Raw genomic sequence first — 21,074 nt, 5'->3', positions numbered from 1 at the left:
AAAGCTGTGTGAAACACAGAAGGTGTCCCCCCTCCATCAGCCAATACCATGGACATTGCAAAACTACCAGCTTTCTAAGATCTGTAGTGAGACTTCAGTTCTCAAAAAGTTCAGAGATTAGATGCCAACTGTGGTCCCATCCATCTATTCAATTTTCTTTGAGCAAACAAGTATGTATTTTTTTGAGCTGTGGCTTAAAGCCCAGAGTGTTAGAGTTCCAAGTCCTACAGCTGTGCAACACTCCATGGCTCTGCCCATACCCATTTCTGTTTCTCAATGAAAGCATAAGGGAACAGCATAGCTAGGTGCACCTGGTTTGGTTTTTTGTTTATTTTCATTAGGCCAGGCATTCAAGCTCTTGGGGAGAAACCAAGGCAGGACTTTGTGCAAAAGGACAGAATCACTGGCTGAAGAGATGGCCTTTCTGCAACATCTGACTTAAGCATCCAAAGCATAAACACCAAAATGGATTACAGACCCTGCAATTAAGGCTTTGATTCAAAGAACAGAGAACTCGAAAGAAAACTTTTCAACTACATGCAAAGCTTCTAAGTTTCTGTTGTGCTGGGGCTGAGGAGGGAGTGTGTGTGAACACGGTGGAACTGAGATGGGCTGTAAAGCTCAAGAGACTACTCTGACATTGTTAAGGAAGTAAAAATAAATAAGCAATTAAAGTGACCTTTGCAAAAGAACAGGAAGAAGCAGATGACCTTTCATCAGATTTAGGTTTGTACCATTTCACATGTGATACAGGAGTCTGAAACAAGCATTTGTTCTCAAAGGTAGAGAGAGATGAAAAATCTTAACTTCAGATTTAAAGGATGAGGACAGTAAAGCCAAACTTTGCAAAGAGATTCAGTTTCCCAGGAAGAATTAGGTAGAAAAGAAATCAGTTAGACCAACAGGCTCAGCTAAAAAAGTGTGTTTGGGACAGTGACAATTTATTCTTCGCTCCTTCCTTTTACTCATTATGAAATGGATGATTACTCTCAAGCCAACTATAAGGCAAAAAAATTATAACACAAACTCCCACAGTCCCACTGGTAAAGCTGATTGCATTAAGATTAGTATAAGACAGATTTTTGGTGAGCATTTATATGTATTCCACTTTCTAAGAAATCTCTTTGTTTCCTCAGTAGGGCTGCTGTACAGGTGAAATGCCCAACTCTGGAAGCTTTATAGTCCATAGCAAAGTTCATTAAGGGTTCAATGCTACCTTCAACTGAAGGCACAAGGCCAAAGAAACACAAGTCAGTAGAGCCTGGGTAGCCTCACTGATTTTTTTTCTCTTTTTAATCTCCAGTTTTAAGCCTTTGGCTTTTAGCCAGAGCTCAGCTCCTCAGAAACACAAACCTGGCTCCACATACAAAAACAATTAAGGTGTTTCCTCCCACATTTCAACAGCATTTTCCTTCTTCGCTGTTATGTCAAAGAAAACAAAAGTCTTAGGAGCAAATCAGTTGTGCAGAAAAAGGCTACAGCTACTGGATTCCACTGCACACATAAGCGAGAAACTCCTTTCCAGGGTTACTGGTGGCATGTGAACTGAAGGAACATTATAATTCTGCACAAACTGGTCATGTCTTGCAAATCCAAGGGTCCCTCTGATGACAGAGAAAGGTGCGTTTAAGTAATTTGTAAAATTTCTCCATTTCCATAAGCCATCATTAACATATGGAATGATAAATGTGGTCCCAAGGGTAACTTCTGACTCCAGCAAACAGAATTGATCAGCATAAACCAAATAAAGACGCATCTTACTTTACAAATCAAAGGTTACAAATACTATAAAATACACATACACACACACACACACCCCCCAGCCACTGGAAAATTAACCATTACAGTCAGATTTATTTAATTCCACTTAGCAGCCTTAAATTTAGAGTGGACTGTACCTCACTGTTGCTACCACGCACCTGCATACTTCCCACCACTCCCATTACTGTGAGGGGAAAGGACATTTTGGTAAGAACAACCTCTTTAAGAAATATGAACAAGCACATTTCTGAGAACTTATCTGTGAATACAGGACTGTCCAAGTAGCTATAAAACCAAAAAGAAAAGCAATATAGAAAGCTGATTTCCAAATTTATGGTTTAAAAATCTATTTGCACATACAAAAAAAGAAAGATCCCAGGGCTCCCATACAATTCTTAAAAAAAACCTTGGTCTGCTCTGTCTTCAAGCGACTGAATAGATTTCACTAATTCTACTGGGACCAGGAACTGTTGTAATACATTTAGACTGCCTGCTTTTAATGCTACCAATGAAAATGCTTCTACCCAAAGTAATTTCTCCACAGTGAAAAAAATTATGAATGACATTAATTTTGCTGTACAATTGCTTGTTTTGAGTCAACAATGCAGTATCTGGACAGGAAGGGACGGAAGAAGGCTAACTTAGAATTATATCTAATGTGCTCACAAACTTTCCCAGTGCCCAACCTCAGAAAGCAGCTTTCAGTCAGAATACCTGAGTCTAACTGATGCAAATAATATATAAAATGCACATGTAGTTTCACTTGCGTTTCACATTATCTCCTGCATTCCTGCAGATAAGTTACAAAAACTGCAATACCTCTACAAAATTATATACCACTTCTGAGCCAAAGCAGCAGCAAATTCTCTTCCATCATTCATTTTAGCCACAGCCTGGACAGATTGTTCAAAGTGCTCTATAAAACTAAGACACTGCACAATAGATGCTTTGCTGCTACCTCCTTCTTCTGATGTGATGCAGCATAGCTCGGTAGTTTGGAATGAGATCAGAGTATCAGTAGCAATACTGACAGCTTTGCTTCTACCTGGAACATTACAGTTCTTTGTTTATTCCACTTACCACCTGAAACACTCTTCTTAAACCTGAAACATGTTCTGAGGAAGGAATGGCGCTGTAACCAAGTGTTTCAGTGAATCCAGAATAAACCAGAAACCTGTAGGCTTATTCCTTCTCTCCAGGGACAATCCTGTGCTGTAAGACAACTTGCTGCACTCCTGATATTTAACGAGCATTTAGTAAGACTGACATACGTGAGTTCTCATTCACCAGAGCCCTGTGAATGTCATGGTCCGCACTACAATTATTCTCTGAACCGTATCATCAATACCAGGAAAAACAGCTTGTCCATCCCAGAACCAGGGATTAGATTTAAGACTGACATAACTTCTCCAAATCAGAAAAGCTTTCCCAAAGGTTTTGTTTGTTTAAGTCAAAAAAGGTGCAATATAGCATCTCTCCTCAAAACGTGAAAAGTAAAGTGACTTGAAGATAAAAATGCCACCATTGGAAGGTCTACTGACACCCAGTCTATGTTGGCACCCAGATAGGGAGTGGATGAGCTTCTGTGTTAAATACGTATTTGTCAAGGTTGATTAAGTCTATGTCATCTGAAAACAGCAGAAACATATATTTGAGTGTTTCCCCAAGGAAGAAGCTCTCCATCTTATCTCGTGGCTCTGGATTGCTGGGATTCTGGACATTGTTAATGGAAGTATAACCACCTGTAGGAACCTGTGCCAAAAGAAAGGAAGAGATTTTGTACATTTTGATAATCTAAAAATCAATTATTTTCATTTCTTAACATCCAGATGCACTTGGGGAAAATAAGTGCTATGAAACAAATCAGCATGTTTTTAATTTCAGACTTAGTTTTCATTTACATGTAAAACTTCAGTTATGAAAAAACTCTAATTGCACTTTAAAAGAAACTACACTGATAAAATGAATCAGAATGTCCATTTATGCTTAATTTAAATAGGTATCACAAAGAACATCCCCTTGAAGTTTCTGGACAGAAGTACAGAAAGTAACTAGTGCAATTTCTACATTAGAATTCGTCAAATTACTATACGTATTCTCTAAAGAACAGACAATAGATACTGAATGGCCACTGCAATCTAGGCCCCACTTTTAAAGCATATCAGAGTGGTATCTTCATAAGCACTGTAGTCAGAATGAATATTAAAAACTCTCTATTAAAGCACTAATGCTATTTTGTGGCAAATTTTTTTTGGCAACTTCAACCAAAGGGTTCTTTCAATCCAGTCAGGTACTTCTCAGCTTCTGAATTCTAAAGAAGATCACAGTAGAGATTCCAACAGCTTCCAAGAAGACATAAGGGCACTTTGGCAGTCTGCATGCAGCCTCTGCATTTTACATTTTAAGCAATGTAATACCAGATCTTTCCCTGAATGTACCAAGTAGTATAATCTCAAACTGTAAGGCTTGAACTGAATTTTTCAGTGTGTTCTTATGAATTTCCCCACATGCATTTGATGACTCTTGAAACACAGTAGGTTTCCAAAGTTCCAAAGTTAGAGAGCAAGTGAACAAATACAGTGCTGACAGAACAAGGTCATTATAAGCTGATCTTACCCGTGTGTATTTATTGAAGTTCTGCAATATTTCCCAGCCCCAATCTTGGTATTTCTTATCACCAGTGAATCTGTACATATAAAAAAGGCTTTCCACAGTTTCTGGTCGCAGTAAGTTGTGCCTGTCTGCAGGCTGCAAGAGATAAAAAAGGCAAGAATAATTCAGACAGGGAATTTTCTCAAGGACACAGACAGAAAGAAAAAAAATAGTGATTCCCATCTCTACCTACTCCGGAGAGTTTATTATGCACAACTCAGCTTCTAAATACACTACAGGGGTAATTAAAACCAAAGGCTAGAGTACAGTAGAAAGGAAGGCAGCAAAAGAAGCAGCTGCTTCACAACAGAGCACATCACCAATAGCCAGCTAGGAGTTTCAACAGCAGAACAAAGATACAGAAGAATCATCAAATTACAGTTCAGACCAACTATCTGTTCACCTTGATTTCCACATCTTTGTGGCCCTTCTGTGCATGAAGATTGAAGTGTACGATCTCTGGACTCAGGCCTGTCTCTACTTGAGCGTACATTTGGTAACAGGTTTCTATAAGGGCTTCAGCCAATTTCATATGATCAGCAGTCAATCCATTGTGAGCTCCCAGTGCCAGAGTACCAGGCAAAAAGCAAACCAAGTGATCCTGCAAGACAAGACAACTCTTACTCTAGACAAAATTACACAATAAACAGGTATTTGTGTGAATATGCGTGCCTCTCTCTGTCCTATGTGTGTATCTCACTTTTTTCCCATTCCTTCTCTTCTTCAAAACACATTTCAGGTACCAAGAACTCAAGCATAACTTCTTACATTTGACGTAATGTACCATGAGGTAGGCAACACTCCAGAGACATCACTAATTTGGAAAATTCACAAGACTCTGTTTGTATGTCAGATTTCTGAAAAAGAGGTCTGAGGTCAGTGCAAGGGGGAAGAGAGTGCCTTTCGGTTTACCAGAAGTATTCATTTCATACCAACCTATGGAGTGTGGTGAACAGGATCACCTAAAGGTTTCTCAATAAACACACCCAAAGGGACAACATAAGAGACACTGATCATCTGAATTTCATTTTTCTGAAATAATCTTGGTGTTATTTAAGAGACACAACATCTGCAGAGATCATTAGATCCACTGATAAGCTTTCAAGAATATTTCTGCATGAAAGCTTGCCCCTTTCTTGCAACTTTGTTATTTGGGGTAGTAAAAAGCTATTAACCCTCTACAGAACACCAAAGATGCAAGCGCACCATTCTTCTGAAGACTGGGATACACTAGGCTCCCATTCCCACCACTAGCTCTCCTAGACTTACTCTCTTGTTTACAGCCAGCTGAATGCCACAGATACAGGCATCTTGAACAAAACATCTCTGGCTCACTGTGTATGTATGGAAGAGGGGCATCTGAGGATGACCTTATAAAGAGCATTCCTGCTTGCTCTCCCAAGACAAAGCAGCAGAAATGAAAGCACCATAGGGACACTTCTTCCTTAGCTTTTACTTGCTACAGCAAACAATTTCTTCAAAGGACAACAGGAGTGGTATTACATCAAGAACTGTGACACATTTGTAAGCAATCAAGATTAATTTAGTTAACTTTCCAAGAAAGCTCAGTTGAAGTCAGTTGAAACAGAAACCAGATTGTATAAAATGCCCAAAACTCATCTCCAGCAAAATTCAATTTGCAGTACAAGACTGATTGTCCTTCAGGGGCTAATTCACCAATGGTACTGTGAATGTAAGAGTTGCAGATTAAAGTCACATATGTAATTTCAAATGATTCTTACCATTCCATTCAGTATGAAAGCTCAGGTCTCATCACCCCAAAACATGGTAAAAACACTCTGGTGCACAAGCAGCACCTGTATGGACCTTTAAGAGCTTTGTCCAGTCCTAAAGGAAACGGTTGAGGGTGGTGAAGGTCAACCAGACACAGGGTACAAACATCCTCCACTTTTCCACTTGGCCAGGGTAAGATAGCTGTCAGGCCTTTCACTCAATAATAATTGATTAAATAACCAAACTGTGACTCCCTGGAACTGAAGCAAGTGTACCAATACATGCAGAAACCTAAGCCAAATCCATCTGTCTGAATTCAATTCTGTCATATCTTGGGATGGGGGAGCTCCCTCTACCAATCCAGTCTTGCTCACAGCAGGTTTGGAGAGCCTTTATGAAATTCAGATGGAAGAAGCACATACTGAAAACCAGAACTGAACACCTACATCAAAAAACCAAACAAGTCAAAGAATTCACTTAATCTCACTTCAGGTATTGAAAAAGTATGCGTGAGGCTACACATACATTAATAACACAACATTCATCTTTAAAAAAAGCCACACACTCATACAATATTTGCACTTGCATGAGATCTTTAACTGAGATTTTAAAATGTCTTAAAGAGTATGGATGCACAGATTAAGAACAGGGAGTTAAGATCAATCAATTTTCTCTACAGCAAACAGCATACTGTTTTACTCAATAACCCTACATGTAGGAAAAGAAACAGATGTCATGAATGGACAGAACCCTCCAAAATTATCAGACTTTTTTTTTTTTTTGACACAGTAACACAGTATTAGATCACCTGCTTGTTTGAAGGTTTGAAAAGCCAGGTGTGCAAGTGTCCACATATATTTTTGAATTATGGAATATAAATAATACATAAAATATGCACTGCTTCAACAGTTTCAGACACTGGAATTTTATGACCAAAACAGAAGAAAATTTGACTCCAGCACCAAAATGTTCTGTCTCACAGGAACATAAATGAATTTACCAGAATAACTCAGAGAAGGCTGCTGGTTTACACAGGTGGCTGGTATCGACAAAGTAGTTAGTACTGCCATCATACTGCCTATATATATTTTTTTTTTCTTGGGTTTTTGTTTGTTTGGGGGGTTTTTCCTTTTTCTTGGTTGCTTGGGTTGGGTTTTTTTCTTTGGAGGAAGGAAGGGGGAAAGACAATACAGAAGCTCTGCATTTGCCTATCCATATATTGATTTTTCTTTTTTTTGGTGGTGGTGGTGGTTTTTCTGTTTTCTTTTGTTGCTTTTTTAAATGCAGTTGTACTTCTTACCATCTTGGCACTGAAATGGCCATGAGCAAGCTCTCCTACAAAAGTAAGCTTCTTGGGTTGTGATCGCTGAAGAAGATGCTTTTTCACTCCTTCTATGGCTCTCATATAGTCCTCCAACAGTCTGTGAATTAAAATCAATCCCAGTTGGTTCACGTATGCACAGTCAGAACACATTTAATCATAGCCGATGTTCAGCACAATCCTTTTGGAGACTCTTATTTCAGTCTAAAGAACAATATTTAACCAAATTTAATGGAGAACAATATTAACCAAAATTTAACCAAAACTGACAAAAAAACCCTCAACTGGACATTAAGTAGTTATTGCTACTATTTCAAGTAATTTAAGTATTAAATTCAAGTAATTTAAGTATTAAAGAAGACATACTCCCCACTGTTTCTAGGCAGTAACCAGATTTTATTTCAGCAATCCTTAGAATTACAGTAACCGAAACCACAGAAACCTAGGCTGGTAAGATTCAATTAGATCAGGTTGCCTGAGGGCGTACCCAAGCAATTTTTTTAACCATCTCCATCCAAAAATGTAGTAGTATGACCTTTAATGAAGCATCACCCTCGGTGACCTTGAGCAGTCTTTTCCAATGTTTGACCACTCTCACTGTGAAGCATTGTTTCACAGTATTTAACTGGAATTTCCCTTGTTTCAAACTACTTTTATGTGGAAAAATTGCTGAATAATTTTATTTGAGGTTCACTAAATTCCATCATTCATGGTCCCAAAGACCACAGTCTCCATTTACAGTGAAGTGTGGCTTGGAAAAAGCAGTGACACAAACTTTCTTTGTAGAGATGCACCCATTCTGATATAAAGAAATGTCTCAGAGAAGCATTAAATCTCTTGACATGAACAAGTCCAACATAATTAGCTCATAGACAAAAAAGTGCTTGGACTTTTTGTCTTTTTTTGGAGGAAACCTTCTTTTCCAATTCCTCTGCTCCTTGCAAACATTCTCTTACACTTACCCAGTGCAGGTAAGAGAAACTAAGAGACCCAAAGCGAAATTTTACACAAATATCAAACTTCAGTCTCCTTTCTAAGAAAAATTATTCCTTATGGATTAAATCTCCCACTTCAACCATCTTGTAGGATTCACCTTGCCCTAACAAACCCAGAGAAAACACAGACATTGCTGGTGAAATGAAGTATCATCAGTATTTCAGAAGTATCTAATTATGCTCCATATCTACTGCAGACTTAATTCTCCTTTCCTGTCTGCAACACTCTCACATTTGATGTGCTGAGGATTAAAATCTTTCTGAGGAGGAGAGGTTTTGAGACTAAGGCTAACTTTCATGCTGTTTTTACATCAAAGTTACCATAGGTCCCTCTTCCTTGCTTAGCTTGCTTTTAAAGTCAGTGATATTTTCAGTCAACTCTTGGGAACATACATTATTTTTCTTTAAAGCAGCAAACTACAACAGAAAGTTTTACAGTTCATGTAATTCTCACACTGACATGAGAAGTGGAAAGAACTTACTCATTTTCTTTTTTTCCACCCTGAATCCATTGCTTCAGCAAATACTCATAGTAGCTGTCAGCTCTGGCTCCCAGAGTGTAGACACCCAGGTGAGTGAACTGTCCGCTATTGGTGTTTATGAACATAGGCACTAGTCCATCATTTTTCCCTGAGAGGGTATGAACATGCTTCATCACCTCATCTACAGCTTTCTGAGTGAAAGAAAATAGTAAACATAAATTACAAGTATAAATGATGCAAAAAAAATGGAGCTAATAACTTCAGGCTGATACAAATCTTTAATTATTCTTCCTTAAATTAGCATCAGGGATATCAAGTTCAGCTCATGTAATATACTAAATACAGGATGTCAAACTTTCTGACTCTCAAAACATGATGCACTAGGTACATTTAAGTACTGTGACATAACAGTAACTATTTCCTTTCCTTCAAATAAGCCCACTTGAAAACCAGTATTGCACTGGACTATGATCATATCTGCAAGAAGTCCAGCTAAAATAACAACTCCGTGAATCATGCAATAGCTTAAACTTCTTTATATAACTGCACAAAAATTGAGCTGTGGATACAGTTTAAAACAACAAAACGTCACCAAACAAAAAGACTGGAAAATATTCTCCTCTAAGTATTTTTATTTCAACTAACTTCCTTATACTGTGACCTCCTGTCAGTGAATCACATTTTAGTTCCTTGCATGGCAACACCAAGGTTTTGTTCTTTGCATTTAGATAGTGTCATCAAGAAACCTCACATAGAATTCTAACAACATTAAGCAAGGCACAGTTTCATAGTCCTCGGTTTAGTTTAGTATTTTTTCAAAATCTGACAACCTAGTGTCAAACAAAAATGTCAATAACAAAAACTTGGAGGGGGGCAGTGGAGGGACAGTGGTGTTTGGTTTTTGTTGTGGTTTGGTTTTGCTGTTGCTTGGTTGTTTTTTTTTAAAATCAAAAGCTGTTTCTGAGAAAAAATATTTATTGACTTTTTGGTACTTAAAAAAATAATTGGAATTGTCTCTTTTTCTTCCCTCATCTAGAGTTTCAGAACTCATTTAGTGTCACTTAGAGACTACAGAGACCACATGTATTGACAAAAGAGTCAGTGGTGGAGCTGTAGAGAGGTGGAAAAAGAGAAAAACAGTGACTGATTCTTCCATACCTGGAATTTCTCATCTCCAGTGAGACGAGAGAGCTCCCTAAACTCGAGCTGAATACTGGTCACCTCTGCCACAGTGCTGTCGGATGTCCAGCGAGGTGGATGTGCAGTGCCACGGCCAATGTTGACATCAGAATATGGTATCTTGGAGGGGGTCTTGAATGCTGGCATAAGCCTGTTCCCGATGTCTTTCTAAAGAAAATCCAAGAGCACAGGACAAAACAACAAAGAAAACAAAAAATAAATATATACACACAGACCCCCCCTTGAGATTTTCTTTCACCAAGCAGACACAAGAAGAAAGAGTAGCAGCTTGGTATAGATGGTGCAAGAAAGCCAAGAATTAAAAAGAGTCATGGATTTATTCACAGTAATGACTATGTAATTACTACATTTAGTAATTACTAAAGTAAGAGTAAAGAATTTCTACCTTGTTCCTAGTATTGCAAGCCTCATTGGAGTCTGCAACCTCTATGCAATGTGATGCAATTCTGAAGTCATTGACTGAATCTAGCTAATCTAAATAGCTGGCTGATGCTGTTAAAACACACAGAAAGGGCAACAAATGACAACTATTACTCTCTGCTAACCATTTATTTCTACTTTTGTTGCAAGAATTTTATTATGGTCAGCTCTTAATCAACAGAAAAACAGGCATATAAGAATGCCTGACAAAACACAGCAAGGTTCTGAGGTTATCCAGAAAGCAAAAAGAAGTGCAGGCTTAAAAGATTAATGATAAAAACCTTTCCCACCACTTTAAATATGCAACTTAAAAAAACAGCAACATTTAACTTTCTGATGAATCTTCCCTTAACTACGTCCAATACAGAATACATAATCTAGTTTCATTTCTAAGACTAGTCACTCACAGCTTTTTCCAGGAAGAGGCTATCTCCAGAGAGATGGTAGGTGCTCAGCAAGCCCCCCAGGATACGAATAGTGCTCTCAAAGAGGTTTACATCCACATTTTTATCAAATACTAAATCGTTTGCTACCCATTTTCTTGCTTCTTCAAACTCTGCAAAGCATAAAAGGTAGTCCAGTCATGAACTTCTGGCATGTTTCAAACAGACTAGAGACATTAATACTCCATATATCCATGACAGTTACTTGTATCTCTCTAAAGGGATCACAATTTTAGGTGGAAAACTAAAATAGAGCACATGGTAGGAAAAGTTTGACTATCATTGGCTTAATTCTTATTCAACAGACACCACAGATGCATACAGACAAAAATACCCAGCAAAATACAAAGTTTCTAATAGTCTAAAAATAGAAATTGAGGGAATTCTTTATTAAAATTGTCCAGATATTGAGATCTTTTAAGTCCATCCATTTGACTTGTCAGACAATTAGTTACACTTCCACAAGAGCTTTCTGAACTTTATCATGAAACCTATTTAAACCAAAGCTGTTATCTACCATAACAGATAACATTTTAACAATAACATTTTCAGTTAATACATCTAGTCTAGCAATGTCCTGGGGAGCCTGCCTCCTACTTCAGCACCTAACCCTAAAATCCCAGCAGTCTGCCATTTTTTGTCCAGAAACAAAAATGGTTGTTTATCACTCTAGTACTTCAAAAAGGAATGTAAAAAAACATTTTAGATTCAAAAGTCATCTTATCAGCAGTCTCACTCAATGACTGTTTTTGCACAGGGTCTAACTCCATGGTGGATGTGAGTTAGCTCATGCCTTTAGCTATAAAGTCTAAACTAATCTTCACAGAATCACAGAATCCTCTAGGTTGGAAAGGACCCTGGAGATCATCTAGTCCAACCATTCTCCTAGCACAGTTCCAACCTACAGCATATCCTTAAGCTCCGAATCAACCCTACTCTTGAACACCTCCAGGGATGGGGACTCCCAACAACCCGTTCTGGAAAGAAATGCTTCCTAATATCTAGTCTGAACTTTCCCTGGCGCAACTTGAGGCCAATTCCCTCTTGTCCTGTCGCTTTCTACTAGGCTAAAGAGGCTCAAACCCAGCTCTCTGCAGCTTCCTTTCAGGTAGTTGAGGAGGCTGAGGGGAGACCTTATCACCCTCTCCTTCTCCAGACTAAACATCCCCAGTTCCCTCAGCTGCTCCTCACAGGACGTGTTCCAGACCAACTTTGACCAACTTTGTAGCCCTTTTCTGGACATATTCGAGTAACTCTATGTCCTTTTTGTAATCTTGAACTATCACACCTTCCAGGAAGGTGAGCAGGTGCAGAACAATCAGTTTCCCAGAAATGGAAGATATTCCACAGAAGATTAACTCTAAAGCAAAAGGATGCCTCTATGTCCTCATGAGAAAAAAATGGTTTGGGTATCGGGTAAATACTGGATGTTGGGTAGACTGAGAACCACAGAAAAATCTCCACTGTCAGATGTTAGCACTATGCAGCAGTACAACAGAAAAGGTAAAGTCCTCTTTCACAGAAGCATTAGCACTGATCAGCTTGCAAGAAAGACTGGCAACCTCAAACAGAACTTTAATTTAGATAGCATTTGTTATTCAGAAAAAAAAAAAACAGGAGCTTTCTAAGGCAATCAGCAAAAGAAGTGCTTTAAAATATGAAGAAGACTTCACCAAGAACCCATTTCCAACACATCTAAATTACTAATAGCTTACTTTAAAAGCTCTATGCAGTTCACAATTAATTTTTTAGGAAAAAAAAAAAGCAGCACACTGTCAACTTTTTGAAAGATTCACTGCTCAGGCCTAGAGCTGCAGACATGATATAGAGTTTTTATTTCATTGAATATTTTACACAAACTTCAAAGGTGAAACAGACAAAATCATAAGAGACTTTGACTGTTTATTGTCCCCTTACTAGCACCTCTGTTCCTCCTATCCTGACACTAAAAAAAATGCATGATGGATAGAAGTCTACAAAGGTAGCTATCTACAAAGGTTAAATAGATACAGCTCCAAGAATTTTTAAATACCACAAAGAAAAACACTCCACAACAAAAAAAACCCAAAACAACAACAAAAAAAACCCCTAAGTACTGAGTAAGCAAGTTTTTTGCAACAGAATTGCACAATTTTTGGCTTAGTTTTTAAAATCTGTTTGAAAGTTTTCTAACCTAATCACCTCAAGAATAACTGAAAAAATACAGATATCAGAGCAGTTCAGGGAGGAGGTATTGAACACTCCCCTTCTCCATCTATTGATTCCTTACAGAAACAACTTTCTTAAATCCAGGTATGAAATACTGATATTAGGTGTGATAAAACACAAATAAGCTTACAGACTGACAGGCAGAAAGCCTACAGTGGCTGTATCATGGTACACAGATAGCACTAGAGTTTTAGTACAGAAACAAAAATCAGAAAGCTTAGTAACACCTTCCTCAGTTTCTAGCAGATATATCCTTTGTTATACGTAACAGTGGAATATTTTTTTCTGGCTCAAAATTCTATTCCAAGAAAAATGATTATTTAATATAATTGGGGGTTTTATTATATTTATTTCTATACATACTGTTTTTATTTATATATATTCATATATATATATATTTTTTCATATGTATATATATATATATATATATATATATATGTATTTACCCTCACAGGTAAACAAAAGTTATTGACCACACGTAGTAAATGTACCTGCCATTGAACTCTTAACGTGTACTGCCTGAACAGAAAATAAGGAAATTATTTTAGAGGGGAAAAAATGGAGGAGGAAAAAAAATTACCTTCTTTTAGGCCTAAAATCCACATGGTATCCAAGGCGTCAATTAAGGTAAGCCCAAGTCCAAACCACTCGCTGTAGGACTTGGACAAGGGCTTCAGCTCATCATGGCCCCAGGCAAAATCCTTGTACCCTTTCCAGGCGTGGCGGAACGCTTCTATCACAGCCACCTGCCGCTCGGTTACGGGCACTGCAAAAGGAAATGGCACCTTGCTCAAGACTTCTGCAGGGGAGTTATGCAGCTATACCAAACACCATTTTGCTGCATTCTACACAAAATAAACTTTCTTCTGAGCTAAACAATCAGTGTAATGGAAAAAACATCCTTAGATTTTTCTTTTCAGTACAGCCTTTCCTCTGTGGAATAACCAGTCAATGTTTCTGGTCAGCAATTCAGCCAGATGGAAATAGAGATCTCTCCCTGGCAAAAAAAAAAAAAAGTCACTTTGGCAAATAAAATGTTAAAATAATCCCATGCACGACTATTACACGAGTATCACTAAAGCTCAAAGACCTGAAAGTCAGTAAACAGTTGATTGCTTATATCAACTCTAATTCTGCCGCTGAATACATATGCTTAACAATTCCACCCTCAGCTAACTTACCACATACCATTTTTTCCTCCCTGTCTTATTCATTGCCATCTGCTAAATTTAAAATCAGTTATAAAAAATAATTTCTCTTGAACTTTTCATTTAACACAAAAAAGGAAGAAAATATACATTATTCCATTCTGGGCAAAGTCCTACCTTTTTCCACGGTTCTACTGAAATTTTTGCTCTCAATTTGCCATAAAATTGAGTTTATGTTATACATCCAACACCAAAAATTTCAAGCCCATTAGCTGAATTTTTTCAAAATTATAAACAAAGATTTCTAGAGTGTGAAACACCAAGCAGCATAAGTAACCCCTGTATATTAAGCCAGAACAAGCCAAATACACCACACTGTAATGTGCCATGTTTATCATATCAGAACTTCCTCATATGAGCCCTGAAAGCAGAACAACAAGTTCTTTACTCCACAAGGACAGCAACTGCAAAAACAACTTCTCCAACATTCTGTTGAGACTTAAAAATAGTTCATTTTAGTTCAGGGAGGAAGTTACTTTCCCTGTATTTGCAGAACAAAAGGAAAACCACAGCTGAAAAAGGAAACTGTCCCTTCCAAGCCCTCTCTCTTTAGGCTGTCCCTTCCTGGAGAAAGGATGGGAATGTCTACTTTCTCCCAGAGGCTCTATTTCAAAAATTTGTCACTAAAATTTATTTGCAAATTCTGAAGGCTAATAAGCATGAAGGCTGTCATGGTGGAATAAGGACACTGAAAGGCTTGGATGTTCTAGGTAAATAATCTTTCCTACACTTTCTGTTTTCCTTAATTAAAATAGATAAATAAATAGATGCATGGGGAGGAATTGCACAACTTCAGCCATAAAAGTGAACAGAAATAAAGGTATAATTAACTGTACTATTTACCTGGTTCCTTCTGGTCTTCAGCTTCCACAGATAAAGGTTTTTCTGGTTCCTTTATTTTACTAGATGGAGGTTCAGTGCTTTGGTCAGGTTCTATCACTGCTCCTCTCCAGCTTCAAATACAAGGGATTGTAATTAAGATTTAATTTGATCACAGAAAGTCATGCAAATGAATGAGATATCTCTGCATTTCCTTTTTCTCACAATACTTTGATAAAACAGCAGTTGGATTTTCTATCAAGGATCAAAACAACTATGTTGTCCACTAGATAATTTTTCTGTTCAAAGAAAGTAATTTGCACCAGATAAATTTTACTGGATTAAGAAACGTGTCTTACAGGCTCTTGGAATTTCATTAAATACCTTAGCAATGTAATTTAATAAAGAACTTTTAAAAATAATTAAAATACCTGAGAATGCTGCATTAGAAGTTCAGTTCTGAAATGATCACAGGAGCTACTAACACTAAATAGTACCAAACAAGTGATCATCATCAAAAAATCATGAATAAGCATAAAGGTGTAGCCACTTAAAGTCACTTAATGCTTTACTAGCATGGGACTCACAGGACTTCCCTACCACCACAGATGCATACATCAGTTTTTACAGGTTTTTATTAAGAATGTCTTTCAGAATGTCTTTTATTAAGAATGTCTTTCAGAACAGACATCAAGTCAAAACAAGTTCATATCAAGATCAAACAACCTTGACCATGCTGTTTAATATATAGATATATTGCCTCTGAGTTCATGATATGCCTCCTAAGGGAACCAGACTTACAGAACCTTTAAAGTTTTTATTGTTTACAGTCAGTATATCTTATGACTGACACAAATCCCACAATTTCCTTTCTTACGTTCATTCTTTAAATCTGTAACTAGTCTTCACTATACTTTCATTGCTCTCCTAAGTTTTCCTGTTACCACCCATTCAACTCTGTGAGTTATAGCAGAAGGCACAGCACAAGAGTCATTCTGAGAGATTTCAAGTAACACCAACAGCCAAAATGCTGATGCAGGCACAGTTCTGATGCTATGATCAGCTCAGCTCTGCCAGCGCTGAAAAGGACACAAACATTTAAAAAAAGGCTAGTGTTCCAAATCTTAAGAACCTCTGTTGAACTTCTGGTAGTCGTTTCTATATCCAAGTTACACCCCTCCAGTTATTCCTAAATCAAAAGATTTCAATCAATAATATCTTAGGGAACAACTTAATATAATCATAGCATCATACCCACTGTAAAAGATACTACTGTAACTGCATAAAGGGTCTTTGAACTGTATGATTAACCTTTTGTATGAAAGGAGTAAGCACATCTCGTACAGTTACATGCATACAACTACATACACATCTACAGCTTCTGCCAGTTCAACTCGGGCTTACCGTGCTTAGTGGCATCATACCCATAAGCAACACTGACACTGATATATCTTCCAAGGCTGGTCCAGGACAAAGACATTTGTGACTGTATTATTGTACTGATACATCAATATCTACTACAAAATAAACAGTGGAAACCTACAGAATTCTGTTGAGCATTAAGAGTGTCTAAGTGCATTAGAAATACAGACAGCCTTGGCTCCAAATCCTCTGCAGTTCTAGGATGCAAACAGTAAAAATAAGAAAGCTGCACATTCATCAAAATTAAACAAATTAGCCTAGCAATATTAACAGCTGTCAGGCCAGACTGTAACTTGCTGGAAACACCTCTACCTGATAACGGATTTCTCCGTTTTCTCTTCTTTATCAGCCTGGATTGGCTCTTCTACAACCTTGCTGGTATCATGTCGGGTCTTCAGCCTCATATCCCTCTGTGGTGGCTTGTTCTGAAGATTCGAAGGACCACGCCGAACGTGAGGTGGTTTTGGTGGCTTCTGAGAAAAGAAGAAAAAAAAAAAAAGTGCTTGGTATGTTGCACAGATGGTAAAATTTCAAACCATAAATCAACAGCATTCCAGTGTTAAACATAACTCCAGATAAATCTTATTTTGATATCATATCAGCATACAAGTTCTGCCCTGAATGGAAGGTATGCTAAAGACCTTAGTTTTTTGTTTGTTTTAAACTTCTGGTAAACTTACCCAGTTCTTAAACTCACACTGATAAATTACTTTTAAACTACCTCTACTGCTACCAGTGTTTAATTTTACACAAGGCACTGCCAAAAGATTGTAAAGATATTTGATTCCATTTTACTAGGCACAGTAAATTTTTTCATCAGAATTAGCAAAAAGCATCAGGGGAAAAAAAAAAGCTTACACTGCTATTGTTAGATAATACCAAGAATTACTATACAAGTAATATATGTACATTTGTGCAGAGTGAGGGAAAGATTTAATACAAAAATTCGTATTAACCGGAAATCCCAAAATTCATGAGGTAAATACACAAAGAGCAACACAGTAACCAGTATTCCTCTACCACACTAATCCACACAGCCAGTTCATGTTTCTTTCCCATCACAGCCCCCACAAATGTAACCCTTCAAAACTTACTAACATCTGTTCTGTTTGCTGCTATTTTTCAAGCTTGCAGAAAAGCTATTTCAATTCAGTGTGACACTGACAGTATCCTACGACTCATATTCAGCCACGACTCTATTTAGGCTCCTCACAACAACAAGACTGATGTCCAGAGCACTCCAAGTCCAAACAAATTAATTGTAGCAGGAAAGTGAAGCCTCAAGTAAGACTTAAAGTCATGGCACTCTTAGGTATATCAGTGATTAGGAAATAGTATACTGAACACTTACACATGAAAAGTAGAGCCAAGAAATACTATACCAAAGCTCTCCCTGAGAAGAGAGCATTCCACTCAGAGCAGACTTTTATAACAAGTTGTAACTCCTTTCTCAACAACTGCTGAAACCAAGCACTATTTGCAGCTTTCACAAACGCTTTGGTAGCTTTATAAAACTTATTTCTTCTCATAGTACCTGTGGTGAAAGCTCTGGGTAGTCTCCAAGGTTGCCATCTGCTTTCTGGGGTGCTGGTAGAACGGCTGGATTTGCCAGCTTTAATCCAGGAATTTCTGTTTCTGTTCTTTGATCATCCAATGATTTGTTTGTTAGACCTAGACACACAAAATTGCTCAGCACAAGGAATCAACAGTTTAGGCTCCAGCTAGAAATTTGTAAGTTTGCTGTATTCACATACAAGATGCACCTCCAAAAAGTGTTTCCATTCACAAAACATTGATAAACACATACAAAGTGTCTTTTGGTATTAACACTCCCCAATATACAAGGAGGTTGCTGAAATACACATGCTTCTTTTTAATTGCTATTATTTTAGCTTCTCAATACAGGCTGTAAGATAATATCAAAGGCAAATGTGCCTTCATATTGTAGAAAAGCCTGGAATTTCTAATCTGATGGATAATCAAAACAAGGAGAGGATTATCTTATTCTACTGTTTAGGTTTGGGTTACCACTATCTACAAACAAACATCATAAAAAACCCCACTCACAGCCTCCAAATCTTAATCAACTAAACCAAAACACTGCTCTAATCAAAATAATAAGAAGGGATATGAAAAATATTTCTGATTAAGCAGAAACATTGAAACATCATATAAAAATCATCTCACAGCTGTGCTTTAATGGATACACCCAGTCACTGTCAATAAAAATTAAAACTAGTTATAAAAACTACAACAATCTCTTAAATATAACACCACATTCCGGTAATTCTGAGCCATTACAGAGCACATACTTTTCCATGGTTCCCCCATGGTTGTGTATGAAATGACTCCACAGACTGCCAAGAAGGCAAACAGGAAGAGAATTATGCTCCGCTGTAGTCGAGACAGCTGCTTCCATTTCTTTAAGAGAGAAAACAAGTAAAAGAAATAATATTTAGCATTACATTAAGATTCAACTCAGTCAAAAATAAACTCTTATTGGTCAGAGCAAGAAACACAAAACTGAGCAGGTTTAATTTTACCCTCTGTTTCCAACTGCAGACATCCATTGCTTATCTTCTTTGATGACAGAGAAAACAGAAATACAGCATGCTAGCAAGCTCAGAGAAACATCAGAGTCATTTTCTGCAAAAACCTAAGACTACCAAATGCCGAGATTCCCAGAGAGCATCACCCACAGCGGGCTGACTTTCATCACAACCTCTGCTGGCTGACCTGCACATCTGCCCAGATGTCAACTGGGAAATAAGCCAAAAGCCTCTGTCCTCCCTTCTGGCTGGGGAGGTACTGCAGAACACACATGGAAAATTTGGAACAGATAAAAGTGGTAGGAAAATTTAAAATGTTACTGCAGCAAAGAAGGCTCAAAATAAGATAAGCACCACTTACTGGACAAGAAAAACCAGGCATCCTGCCTCTGACAAACATATGTGTAACCGTCACACAGAACAGGTGCTGCCACCACAAATAAAGTCACCAACCCGCAACAACATGAAAATGAAGCAGACCAAGAGAAGAATGAACAAGACAAACCCACAACGTTTTCAAGTTTAGTCCCAGGCAAAAATGTGGTTTTAAAACTGAAGTATATACAACAAAATCACTAAAAGTCAAACAGCAAATACTACATTAGCCTGAAAAGGAAGTTTCCTCCATTTAGAGAGAGAGCAGTTAGAGCTAAACATTAACTGATAAATTACCATTTTATAGTTTTCGAATAGTCCTATCAGAATTCACCAAAGCAGCATTTTGCTTCTGATGGCTAGTTTCAGCATGCAGAGAGGGCTATTCGGTGCCAGTGCTACGCTCGGGAACAACTTGCAGTTTCCTACAAACCACTCTACACCATCCAGCACTTCCCATAGTCATCATCCAGAGGTTGCAAATGTTTCAGCAAAGAACCGGCAACATGCTCCCATTGCCGAGCTCCACAGCACACATTTCCTCTTTTCCTCCCTCAGCACTGACAGCACAGTAATCCTGGACACCCTTCCCCATGCACACCACGAGGTGCAGATCCCACTCCTTCACCTTCGGCTCTACCAGCACAGCAAATCATCTCCCAACTGCAGAAGGATGCTTGAAACCCAGCAGCCCCGTGTTTCCTAAGGGTAGGATGGGAAGAGGCATTGACTGTGGTGTCTTGGGCTGGGTAGGAATAAGGCACAAGAATTCATAAGGACATTCACCACCATCTTACTTTTTTTTTCCTGACAAAGCATAAGGATAAAAGAAGGGTGGAACTTCTTGTGTTCTATTCCCACATTGCCCTAGCTATTAATAGAGAGAAGCTGCCCTAATGTGTCCCTAGAAAAGTTCTCCAGACACTTCACCTGACCACCTGTAAACCTCTATAGGTGGCTATCTGCAACAAAGGTTACCTTCTCCCTTCCGACTCACACTTTCCCACCCTGCCTCTCCAGCCCAAGACTCCCACCCGCTGTAAAGCTGCCTGCCCTCTCCCTATCCTCCCAATTTCCACACAGCTTCGTTCACAAAAATTAAGATATAACTTAGAGCACCCTCAACCAGCCTGCACTCCACAAAGCCCTATTAGGTGGAGAGCTGCCACCTGAACTGCTGAGAACAGACCCCCAGCCTGGGGCCACCCCCCCCACAAAGCCCAGGGTATCCCCATCGCCAAGTGCCCACAGCTCAGGACGCGGGGTCCCCAGCCAGGGCCCTCAGTACACAGTCCACCTGCACCCAAGCCCAGAGACACCCCTCACCACTCCCTACAGACCGTCCCCGCCAGCCCAGCAGTGCTCCCTCACTGCCAGGTGCCCCGTGCACCCAGCTCGCCACCGCCGTACAGCTCCCCACCCGCTCCAGGCCGGGTCCTCCCCTCACGGCCCGGAGCCCGCCCTTACCCGCCACCAGGAGCGCCG

General features: G+C 38.6%; 1 protein-coding gene across 1 annotated transcript; it reads right to left on the bottom strand.

Moving 5' to 3' along the window:
* Positions 1 to 322: 322 nt before the first annotated feature.
* On the bottom strand, positions 323 to 19,324 carry MAN1B1 (mannosidase alpha class 1B member 1). Its single transcript, XM_026860697.1, has 13 exons — positions 19,209 to 19,324; positions 18,978 to 19,086; positions 18,200 to 18,336; positions 16,978 to 17,138; positions 15,268 to 15,377; positions 13,797 to 13,982; positions 10,973 to 11,121; positions 10,104 to 10,292; positions 8,946 to 9,136; positions 7,448 to 7,568; positions 4,817 to 5,014; positions 4,378 to 4,509; positions 323 to 3,513 (listed from the first exon to the last, which is right to left on the bottom strand). The coding sequence occupies exons 1-13, from the start codon at positions 19,233 to 19,235 to the stop codon at positions 3,310 to 3,312; spliced, it is 1,914 nt and encodes a 637-aa protein (XP_026716498.1). The 5' UTR covers positions 19,236 to 19,324; the 3' UTR covers positions 323 to 3,309.
* Between the last annotated feature and the right edge of the window lie 1,750 nt (positions 19,325 to 21,074).

The sequence above is a fragment of the Athene cunicularia genome, assembly GCF_003259725.1.
Source record: "Athene cunicularia isolate RWA chromosome 17 unlocalized genomic scaffold, athCun1 chr17_part1, whole genome shotgun sequence".
NCBI classification, from domain to species: Eukaryota; Metazoa; Chordata; class Aves; order Strigiformes; family Strigidae; genus Athene; species Athene cunicularia.
This window is presented reverse-complemented; position numbering and strand designations above follow the sequence as displayed.